The sequence below is a fragment of the Gadus macrocephalus genome, chromosome 19, assembly GCF_031168955.1.
Source record: "Gadus macrocephalus chromosome 19, ASM3116895v1".
In the NCBI taxonomy this organism is placed as follows: domain Eukaryota; kingdom Metazoa; phylum Chordata; class Actinopteri; order Gadiformes; family Gadidae; genus Gadus; species Gadus macrocephalus.
Genome location: NC_082400.1, coordinates 7,480,696 through 7,492,298, shown reverse-complemented (window position 1 = coordinate 7,492,298; position 11,603 = coordinate 7,480,696). Strand labels below are relative to the sequence as shown.

Sequence of the window (11,603 nt, the reverse complement as noted above, 5' to 3'; positions counted from 1 at the left end):
ATGGATGGTTTGTTGTGGCATCCATGTCAGAATCAGGGATGAATAACAAGCAGGTGGAAAATGTGCTGTGGTGACTTTGAATGAAAAGATTATCACAGCACCAGGCTCCTGATCCATTCCTCCCGGGGGTTTCAGACGCATTTCTTTTGTTTAAACTGAAGGAAGAAAGAAACACACGCCAGGGGTGATGGATGAGAGTGTGTTAATGTTCTGGGCGGGGCAGGGGGGGGGGGGGGGGGGATATGGGTACCTGGCGGCTGAGGGATTATGGGTAATGAGTCCTGGTGAGCTCTAGTTCTCAATCTCATTCTTGTTATTGTTGTGGTGGACCGGAGAATGGAGTCGACCAAGGTAGAGCGATGAGGTGTCCTGAAGGGTAAGGACAGAACACAAGGTGTGTTCTCTGTGGATTTCTAAATTATGTTTAATCTTAAGGGGGCAACACACAGCCAAGTCTCAAACAAACGGCCAACTGCCTTTATCCGACCACTCCCTTGCCTCTCGTCTGACCCGTTCGGCAGAAAAGTTGCATTTCAACACCTTGAAGACTACTGCCAACTACACAGTAGCGTGTACGTCCTGCGCTTGCGCGAGATGCAATAAGTCTCCTTAACATCGGGTGGCGCTAGTCTCGTGCCAGTAATCCAAAACATGAAAACACAGGAAAAGACGGAACAGAGTGTAGTCCATAGATTATCAGAATAGGTAAACAAAGCGCACACAGTATTGGCTCATTATTCGTTTGACATGAGAAGACGTTTCTGGAACGCCATGCTTGGCAACAAATGAAAGATCGCGTTGTCTGCTCTCGGGCTCGTTCTTGTACAAAGACATCGCAGGATGGGGAAAATAAAGAGAAACCGCACCAAGTGGGTGAAGTCGTGGATCCAACAGCGGCAGGCACAAGGAGCTTATCCCAATTTGCGTCGGGAACTGGCATTGGACGAACCTGCTGATTTCCAAGACTTCGCACGGATGTTCCCTGCCCAGTACCAAATGTTGGAGGAATCAATCAGACCCATTATTCAGCGTAAGAACACCAACTACCGGGATTCAATATCTGCCGGAGAGCGTCTGACTGTCACCCTGCGCTTCCTCGCAACAGGTGATTGAATAAACCTCAGTTTACGCGGTTTGTAATGCCAACAATTGCACTGATGGCATGGTTTGCCTTTGCGGCTTGTCCATGAAGAATTGAACAAACTAACCGAGATGTTCGTTTCTGTTATAGGCGAAAGCTTCAAGAGCCTTTCTTACCACTTCAGAATGGGTGAATCCACAATTGGTCAATTTGTTCCTGAAACTTGTGAAGCTATCTACTCTGTGTTGAAAGAAAAATATGCAAAGGTATGTATATTAGCTTTATTTATTGACGATTACGTAATGTGTGAACGGATATGTTTTTTATGTATTCTATTAATTACAAGCTGCTGTTTATGGCTGGTATTGAGCTTTTAAGCAGCATAATTAAATTGGCCTGTAGAATTCACTTTTGTTTTCTTTGTTATTCAGTGCCCGGACACAGCACTCGGGTGGCAGCAGGTAGCCACTGGATTCTTGTCCCGGTGGAACTTCCCAAATTGCATTGGAGCTCTTGATGGGAGACGCGTCAAAGGGCGCTCTCCGCCGGTATCTGGATCAACCAATCACAACTCCAAGCCCCCCTTTCCCATCGATTTGATGGCAATGGTGGACAGCGACTACAGGTTCCTGTATGTAGATGTTGGGAGCCAAGGACGGATTTCCGACGGTGGGGTGTTTGCTGGGTGCACCTTCGCAGATGCCCTGGAGAACCGAACCACCAACATGCCTGCCCCTGCCCCCCTCCCTGGTTCTGATCAGCTATCACCGTATTGCATTGTAGCGGATGAGGCGTTTCCTTTGAAGAAGTACCTCATGAAACCTTATCCACAACACGGGCTCTCTCCAACACAGCGTGTTTTCAACGACAGGCTTTCAAGAGCTCAGAGGGTAGTCAAAAATGCCTTCGGCCTCCTGGCCAGCCGGTTCAGAGTCTTGCTCACCGCCTTCAGCTTTCGGTACACTGCCAAAGTAGAGAACATTGTTTTGGCTTGCTGTGCTTTGCACAACTTCCTGACCACTGAGAGCTGCGAGGAGTATATGGCAGACATTGTGGATGGGGAAGGACCAGATAACGGCATTTTACCTGGAAAATGGCGAGAAGATCCTGCACTACAGCAAGCCTCCCTGCCACAGGCCACCGATGCGGCTCCAAGAGCCGAACAGACAAGAAATGACCTATGTCAGTATTTCATGTCTGATTGGGGTGCTGTGCCTTCTCAGCGGGGCAACGGCAGCACACAACCAGAGGAGCCCGGGTCGGACGTCCCACTGACCGGCTCCCCGGTCGCAGAGTCGCCCGTCTGTGAGCGAACGCTCACTGAGGTTTTGGACTCCCGTTCGTCCTCCGGCGGTACGGCGCGAAGCCAGCGTCTGCCGGCAAAGCGGACAAAGAAGGAGGTGGTGCTCATGCAAACCATCGGCAAAACCCTGGAGAGGACGGCAGCAGGAGCGCAGGAGGAGGGGGAGCACCACGCCTACCTTTCGGTGTACTGCGAGCGCATTGAACACCGGATGCGCCGGCTCCCGCAGCATCGGCTCCCAGAGTTTGAGTACGAGATGGACTGCCTGCTCTACAGGTTTTCCCAGAACCAGATCCAGGAACCGGACCGAAAGGACCTAACTCGTCTAGAAACGGACTATAAGGACGAAGGTCCTCTGTAATTTTTATATTTGTGCCGTTCCCTTTTTGGGGTATATGGTTTTTATACACTCTCTGCTGGTATGAATGCACTTAAGATAAATAAAGACACTTTTTTTTTGATAAGCCGTTGTCTTCCCGTTTACTTTTATTTGTTCTATATTTGAATATAGGCTTTATGCAGGGATGAGTGGTAGAATAAGATGTTGGTAAACTCTGAACATGGCTGCATGGAATGTGTCTCAGCCACGTATAAGGTCATTGTATGAAAGACTACATCTGAATAAATGGCCAGACAACCATTCCTAGACCATTGAATGTTCACTTGATAGAAATTGTAATGTAGTACAATCCACAGAACACAGCATTTGGCCTTCATTCAGATGCCAAATGAGAGCTATATAGCCCTTTATTTGAGTTATATGACACTGCAGTTCAATAGCAAAGGCAGCCGTGTTCAAATGTAGGATACACATTATCACCACCGTCCTTGACAACCCAGATGAGGCTTTATTCAGACGCCAAATATAGCTGAAAAGGCTATCTCCATATAGCCATCTTCATAGCTTACCCACATTCTATTTTTCTTTATTGGAGTGACTGTGTCCCTGTTATAAATATGATTTAATAAACTTCAATGTGAAAGCGAACCGCCCAGAGTAGTCTGATATACACTTTATTATGCTCTTTGATTTTCTTTCTTAATATTTGCTGATGAAATTAGATGAAAGATAATGATCTCAAACTGTTGACGCTGATCAGAATTGCCATATGGTCGTATATTTTTCCGAAGCTCATGACTGCGGATATAATCTCATTCCATTCAAGCATTTGTGTAACTTTGTAACGACCGCACAATCGCAGCATCACAGCGCAATGAGAAGGCACTTCGGAGCTCTATGGTGATCACCTGACATACCAGGAGGAAGTGTTGGCTCCGGTTTTATTGCCCTGCTCAAGATGATTGATTTTATGCAAGCTAATGTATGTCTAGCTCCATTCTGGTCCCGTCCTACACGATCTTCCTGGCACTGCCCACTCTCTCATTCAAACACACACCGAGCACGCACACACGAACGCACACACACAAACGCACACTCTCTCCGCTCGGGCTGGTGAATTATGGACCAGGCGTCGCTGCCAAAGGTACACAGCTTTCCATCTGTGGTGCCACAGCTGAGTGCCTGTGGCCACCAGGAAGACATGGGGGGGGGGGGGGGGGGGGGGGGGGGGGGGGGGAGAGAGAGAGAGAGAGAGAGAGAGAGAGAGAGAGAGAGAGAGAGAGAGAGAGAGAGAACCTTTAAAGGTCTTTGTCCTAATAATTTTCTCACAAATACATAAAATTACGCATAGGCAGTTATCTTCCACCTAGAGCATTATATAATACAGGAGGTTGAAACTAGTTTTGTTGGTGAGTTTATGTTCGGTGATAGTGATATTGTTGAGGATTAAATTGTATCAAGTTAAATATGAGAAAACGATATGTAATCAATATAAAATGGATTAATGGGATCAATAAGAAGAGTAGAGCAACAGTTTAAAAGGGGCTGAAAGTCTGTAAAGTTCTTTAGGGGATTGTAATATACCAAATATCATATTTTTTATTGCAGCTTCATTTATTCAAACATTTTATTTTTTGTTCAAAGAACAGCAGTGAGATGTCATGATTAAGAAGGGACTCACAAAGTGATTTCAATAACGTCGCGGTTGAGACACCCCCCTCTTCCCTCCGGGGCCGGTATGGTTGGAGTCTCAGCTCCACCCGGCCACGGTCCAACTCCACCAACTCCTCTGCATCCCTCCAGGGCCGTGAGACTCCTCTGTAACATGACCAGCTGATGCCCCCTGACGTCAGCACATCCCCCGCACACCGCTCTGACAAACACGATCGATTATTATATCATGATATAATACATCATTATCGTATGAACTGAAGAATAAAATACCCGGTTCATTTCCATTCTCGGGATGATAGGCCTACAGCGTAGGAGTGCAAGTTGGAAATGGAAACTTTGTAAAACGATAAGGGACCTACTTTATTATCATTTTATTATTATCATTATATAATATTGAATATATAATTATATAATACATTTAATATAATATTTCGAATACAGCAGCTAACCCACGCCAACGTGATCTCCACTGTGTTGAAATCTCAAGGATGTCTAGAGAGAAGCAGCTCTACGGTCCTTTACAGAGAGCTGTCATCACAGGACAAACACAGGTGTCCACGCCCGTGCCCGGGTTCATACAAAGAGCAGACATAGTGTGTGGATGACAAAGAGTGACAAATCAAATTAAAACATGTAGACGGTCGATTTAATGAGAAGAAAATGGACATTCATGAATTGAACACTTCAACGTTCAATTACTTTTTTCTTCCTACTCCCCTTAGAAACTAGAGCCATGCTCTTTCTGAGCGGACACAGAATGCCAACCCAGCATGGGCTGACCCCTGACAAACACGACCAATTAGTCACAATAGTAGTAGGAATTTATGTTTAGAAAAACCTATATAATATGAAAGTCACCTTTTTTGGGGGGGGATTCTTTAATAATTTAATGAGATTTGGGTTCTTCTCGTTGAGCGATGCCACAGTGCCATCTAGTGGTAGCCACCAGTCATGCGTGACGCGTTGGCTATAAACCCTTGGCTACAACCACTAATGTTAACCAAACGTTTATTTTGATGATTTAAGTTAAGCATATACTTCACAACTTAAACGATCTCCTCATGATCTTGGTTTCCGTGTGATATCAGATGTAACGGCAAATCCTTAGAGGCAAGAGGAAGGGAGAGGGTTTGACCTTTTGTAGATGCAAACTGCCTCAGAAAATATCCCGTGTTCCCCCCAGAGAGGGAGTTATGTTATTTATACCCCGTCCAAACATTTCCTGGAAAGAAGTAGGTGTCCTGTGGGCTCCCAATTTAGGAGGCTATCTGTTCCCCAGTGGAAGTCAGTGAAGAAGACAGGACTGGAGTGGGGCATGATGGGGAAAGAAAAAGAGGCTCAATGATTATGGAAATATTCTAATTTTTCTATGACCGATTTAGAATTGTATGCAACGAACAGCGCCTTTTTCTTTTATGTTTTAGATGTAGCTCAGGGAATAAGGCAAGGATTGCGGATACTAGGTATCAAACCCAGAAACCTTTTGTCTGGTTCAAACTCCCCAACAACTAGGATATTCTTCAATCCCTCTGGGGGACTTCAATACAGTCAGAGTATCTTCTGATGTCAGCTTTAATATTATCCTATCCTGTCCTACTAATCCACGTATTGGGATTTATGAATTGCCTCCCCAAAATGGGCCGATGGGAATAACAGGAATGACAGGAATAAAAAAAAAGCATAACCGCAGAGGCGGGCCATTGACATTGGGTAACTGGGGCTGTAGCGATGCGATCACATCATTAGGGTTTCATTACAGCAAACGGTGGATGAGATGAGTGGATGTGCCAGGCGGCGCCATCAGGACATTAGCCGAGACGACCAGGAAGTAACTCACGGTACGATTACTGGCCTGGAGAAAAGGTCATCCTGAGATTGTCATTATGACTGAATAAATAATACCGTTGTGACTTATATTGCTTTTGATAAGGAGCTGGCAGGGGTTACAGATCTTGCTCTATGACACCTACAGATTGTGGACACTGGGGATCCAACTGGGTAACCTTTGGGCTGGAGGTCAAACAAACCTGTCCACTTTTATCCTGTCACCTCTTATACTATGACTTATTTGATGTCATGAGTCAGCTACTAGAACACACATTTTGTCATTAAACTGTTGTGCCTCTTGCAGGAGTTGTATATAGCCTTGGCCTACTATCATTTCCAAATTGTTCTTGCGCTATTTTGGCCCCCAACCAGCAGAGAGAGCTGTTCTTCCTTCTGAATAGCAGGCTCACCCTCTAAGTGGGGGAGAGCTAACTCTGGCAACTGCACACAAAATTACTACTATCATGTATTTACCTGTACCTTTCTAGAGACGGCGCGACCCAGTTTCAAACCCATTACCACCTGCACTTGAGTATATTATTATGTTACTGAAAAGCCTATTTTAGGATCATATTATATTCATTCACCATATAGTCCTGCTTCTTCTCTATCTAACAAAGGATATTGATCCCTGAAGAAAACAGATACATTTTGACTGATTTTGTATGCATTTCTTTAACAAGAAATAAACAGAGGTCATGTTTCATATGTTTCCCCTGCTGGAAATCAGCCCCATGTGGTCAAGTCAGTGCTCATAAGGTAAACAGGGGCGTTTTTCAAATATATATTACGTATTACGTTAAAACAAAAATTACTAAATGTATGAAGAAAACATTATACATCGCACATCCATTGAATTCACCCACAGCACATTCCATCTATAGTGCATGAAATCTATGCTAGCCTACATTAACACATGATCGACTAACTAAAGATCCAGATCTCCATCTCCTTATATTCTTTGAATTGTAAATAAAGAATAAAGAATAGTGTGCTTAATATGATCATGATTACCAACCCGTGCATTGGTTTTATTCAGCCGATCTCAGGCATCGACTGGGCTCATTTACCAGCTAATAGTGTATCGATTAGCTTTGAGTCCAGTCAGGCTCGGATAATGGCTTGAAATGATTGCCTGGGCTCACAGGGGGGAGACCACAGGGACTCCCTCTCTATAATCGAAACAGAACGTGTGCTGGCAGGATGAGAGTCACCGTGGGGGGTAATGGTCCCGGTGTCTGCTGCTCCTGGTCGTCCTTCATCAGGGGGACTGGAGCGCATCGACTCAGGCCGGGCAAGGGACAGAGCCCACATGGGAGAACACATCTGTATGGCTATGAGGTGTTCAAGCATTCTAATGTATTGAAGAACGTCCTATTTAGACATAGCTGTGAGGACCATTGCTCAGGGCAGACGTTTTCCTTTTCGGGACTGGCTTTGACTTCATATGTTTCTTTTATTTGTCAACTTTTACACCAGCAAAATAGTCCTCACCCCAGCAACAATTATTTATATAATACCGTATTACTACGATAGAGAACAGTTTATTTTGTGGAATATAAAATGGGAGTAGCCTGCTTGTGTCTTAACTAAGATTTCTTCCAGCTGAGGTGTGTGTGTGAGGTGCACTGTGTTGACTGTGTAGTGATGTGTGTGTACAGTGCACGGTGCTGTTGTGGTCACGTGCAGAGAGGTGCGGTGTGATCACTGATCCCAGGAGGGCTCTGGTGCGTGCATGTATTCAAACAGAAATGGTTAAACAATGAAACCTACCAACAAACAGCATACGAGCGAACATTGTGCATAAGCCAATTCGTTTTCTGCATTATTGTCATAGCAAATACAGTTTACAGTCCGCAACTTACAGCAATCGTCTGGTTTTCATGATCCTGTTGCTCCTGTTCTATACAATAAAACATAGAGGCTACCTTCTAATATTAAGTCAATTGTTGTGTTACTGTTTCTCTCAATGCAATATTTCATATGTGAGTATATATATATATATATATATATATATATATATATATAAATGTATGACTGCTTAACTTTCCTTAAGTGACATCAACAGTGATTTCAAAGTATGAAATGTGTAATCATCAGGAGCAATAAAATACTAATCAAACATCAGTGAAGACACAGTTCCAGATACCTGTGCATGTAAGGCATAACCACAGCTCCCCAGCGTGCATGTGTGTGTGTGTGTTTGTGTATGTGTGCGTGTGTGTGTGGCTGTGTGAGTTTGTATGTATGTGCGTGTGTGTGTGTGAGTGTTTGTACTTGTGTATCTGTGTGTCGTTGCGTGTGTCTGGATGTGTGTGTGTGTGTGTGTATCGGTGTATCTGTGTGTGTTTGTGTGTGCGTGTATGTGTGGGTGTGTGTGGGTGTGTGTGCGCGTGCGTGCGTGTGCGTGCGTGTGTGTGTGCGCGATTCTGTATATGTGTGTGTGTGTGTGTGTTTGTGTGTGAGTGTGTGTGTGTGTGTGTGTGTGTGTGTGTGTGTGTGTGTGTGTGTGTGTGTGTGTGTGTGTGTGTGTGTGTGTGTGTGTGTGTGTGTGGTTGTGTGGGTGTGTGTGTGTGTGTGTGCGTGTATGTGTGTGTGTGTGTGTGTGTGTGTGTATGTGTGGGTGTGTGTGGGTGTGTGTGCGCGTGCGTGCGTGTGCGTGCGTGTGTGTGTGCGCGATTCTGTATATGTGTGTGTGTGTGTGTGTTTGTGTGTGTGTGTGTGTGTGTGTGTGTGTGTGTGTGTGTGTGTGTGTGTGTGTGTGTGTGTGTGTGTGTGTGTGTGTGTGTGTGAGTGTGTGTGTGTGTGTGTGTGTGTGTGTGTGTGTGTGTGTGTGTGTGTGTGTGTGTGTGTGTGTGTGAGTGTGTGTGTGTGTGTGTGTGTGTGTGTGTGTGTGTGTGTGTGTGTGTGTGTGTGTGTGTGTGTGTGTGTGTGTGTGTGAGTGTGTGTGTGTGTGTGTGTGTGTGTGTGTGTGTGTGTGTGTGTGTGTGTGAGTGACCACCAGCTGTCTGGTGGGTAAGCTGCTGGTTCAGTATCCAGATGGCCCCGGCCCGAGACCAGAGGCAGCAGGACCCGGCTGAACATCACCTGACCCAGCAGGACGGGGCCCGGCCCCCGACACCAAACAGGGCCCCTCTCTGATTAATAATACCAACACCCACTAGCTCATCGACCAACAAGGAAACCACGGTGATATGAAATCTACAATGACTAATGGGTCATGTAACACTGATTCTGAGGGTTTATGGATTAGGGTTTAACTATGACACACAGATTCACAACTGCAGTGAATAATACTGACCTTCAACCATCTAATTTACTAACATTGATACCCTGCATATTATAATCCACATTAACTGATGTGTTGTAAGACACATTTTGTGGGTTTTGTGGATTAGGTTTGATATGTTCTTCACTCTGATTGTTCAACGTAAGGCCTTCATTTCTCAGAATGAATGGCACATACAAATGAATGACAACGTGTGTAAACTGGTAACTACACACGTTTGTTTTTGTGTCTGCTAGGATCACTACTGTACCTCGCTGTAAAGTATCAGAATCTGCGTCCGTGATATTCACAGGTAACTGTGAGCGTTAACCAATCAGGGATTTCTGGACCTACACCCTTGTTCGTACGACTGAGGGAGACTTGATTTTGTGTTTTATGTTTCAGTTTTATGTTGTTCCACTCGCCTGTTTTCAAATGTGTGGAATTTGTTTTTCATTTTGTAATTAGTTTTGTTCCACTCGCCTGTTTTCAAATGTGTGGGGGGGGGGTCCTTATTTTGTGTTTTGCCAGTCATTTGCAAGAGTATTTGGCACAGTATTTCCTGTCCATCTAATTCCATAGACTACATTATGATGATTACTGTAACAATCTCCCTCATCTCTAATTGAACCGATGCATTTTGAAATTGTACGACCTGAATAATCACTAGGAGAGTTAACGCGCATTTGGAGGTATGTAGGAGAACACGTCAGAATGCTTTCCTATCATGTCCTGTTTACCCCCTAAGGCCAAACGGTTAAAGTATTGTCTGTTAGCTGTGTGAACCTTTTGACTTATTTTTACATCAGCCCAATGCTATTGAAATTGCATCATATGGTTTATTTTTGGAAGTCATATTCAGGAAGTTATCCTATGTATAGGTCCTATGCATCATCCCAAATATGAGGCACTTTAAATAACAACAACAAAAACCATGCACAATGACACTGAGCCTCAACCCCTCGCGTGATGACATCACAGCTCAGTGCATTCCACATTCTTGGACGGTGGTCGTCCTGAGACCTGACGGTGAAAACCTCATTTCCACAGCGGAACTCTAAAAAGGGGTCCCGGCTGGCTATAGGACAACACCGGATTGAGGAAATTGACAAAGGCAACAACAGTATGTGCAAAACAAAGTTGTCTCTCTCCACCTAGCCCCCCCCCCACACACACACACACACCCCCTCCCCCGTCATACCCCCCTTATGATAACCACCACACACCGGGATAAACCTCAGGTCACTCTTTACTCCCCTAGCCCAGAGAGCTGCCTCTCTCGTATCCCGGTGAGTATACCCCCTTTTCTCTCATTCGCACTCCTGCCCTGCATCCACGAGCTCATCGACGGGACATGTCCTTCCTGTTCTTCGCCGTGTTGTCCTCCGCGCTCGTGCTACGGGACGTCGAGTCGTGGGGCGTGAACGTCAAGTACGCGGTAAACTGCCCGGAGCGCTGCAACGCGCAGCTCTGCGGCGCGCCCCGCTGCAGACGCGCTGGCGCCGCCACCGTCCTGGACGACTGCGGCTGTTGCCAGGTGTGCGCGGCGGGCCGAGGGGAGCACTGCTACCGCACCGTGTCCGGGATGCACGGGGTGAAGTGCGGACCGGGATTCTACTGCGAGTTCTACAAGGATGAGGACGACTACGGCGATGAATACGGCGTTTGTAGAGGTAAGCGCGTGTGCAGTGTGTGCGTGCGCGTGCGTGCGTGCCTGTGTGTGTGTGTGTGTGTGTGTGTGTGTGTGTGTGTGTGTGTGTGTGTGTGTGTGTGTGTGTGTGTGTGTGTGCGCGTGCATGTGTGTGAGTGTGTTTGAGTTTATAACGGGACTCCCACCCAGTGTATCTCATCATTAAAACCACATGCGCATCTTTAACGATGGAATAGCCTACAGCGACTGCGTAGGAGAAGTGGCCTGTTTATTGATGACTAACTGTTAATCCATTAGTTAATAGGCCGTGTGCCATATCCTATTGGCAATGTGTCACTTAGTGGTTAATTCGACTTGAACGATCTCATATTCAGTCTGATTTACTCTCTGAATTAGGTATAGGCCTATCAACCGTTTTGTGATTATCAGTGTGTGTGTGTGTGTGTGTGTGTGTGTGTG

The 11,603-nt window shown here is 45.6% G+C and overlaps 2 protein-coding genes across 3 annotated transcripts in view; both read left to right on the top strand.

The window, feature by feature from the left end:
• The first annotated feature begins 634 nt into the window (after positions 1-634).
• LOC132447425 (uncharacterized) lies at positions 635-2,842 on the top strand. The gene is made up of 3 exons (XM_060038204.1): positions 635-1,105; positions 1,232-1,347; positions 1,513-2,842. The coding sequence occupies exons 1-3, from the start codon at positions 841-843 to the stop codon at positions 2,743-2,745; spliced, it is 1,614 nt and encodes a 537-aa protein (XP_059894187.1). The 5' UTR covers positions 635-840; the 3' UTR covers positions 2,746-2,842.
• A 7,870-nt stretch (positions 2,843-10,712) lies between these two features.
• esm1 (endothelial cell-specific molecule 1) overlaps positions 10,713-11,603 on the top strand; it is a 2,076-nt gene continuing 1,185 nt past the window's right edge. Inside the window, exon 1 of one of the 2 annotated variants that reach the window (XM_060038245.1) lies at positions 10,713-11,166. In XM_060038245.1, coding sequence (XP_059894228.1) covers positions 10,848-11,166 — 319 coding nt within the window. In that variant the 5' untranslated portion in view covers positions 10,713-10,847. The remainder of the gene's footprint in view (positions 11,167-11,603) is intronic. The other variant, XM_060038244.1, reaches the window with a different exon arrangement.

Bases quoted from the DNA above. Each gene is read 5' to 3' on its own strand.
- LOC132447425 (XM_060038204.1), top strand. From the start codon at position 841: ATGGGGAAAATAAAGAGAAACCGCACCAAGTGGGTGAAGTCGTGGATC. The intron at 1,106-1,231 runs GTGATTGAATAA...TTTCTGTTATAG, and splicing joins CCTGCGCTTCCTCGCAACAG to GCGAAAGCTTCAAGAGCCTT. The intron at 1,348-1,512 runs GTATGTATATTA...TTTGTTATTCAG, and splicing joins TGAAAGAAAAATATGCAAAG to TGCCCGGACACAGCACTCGG.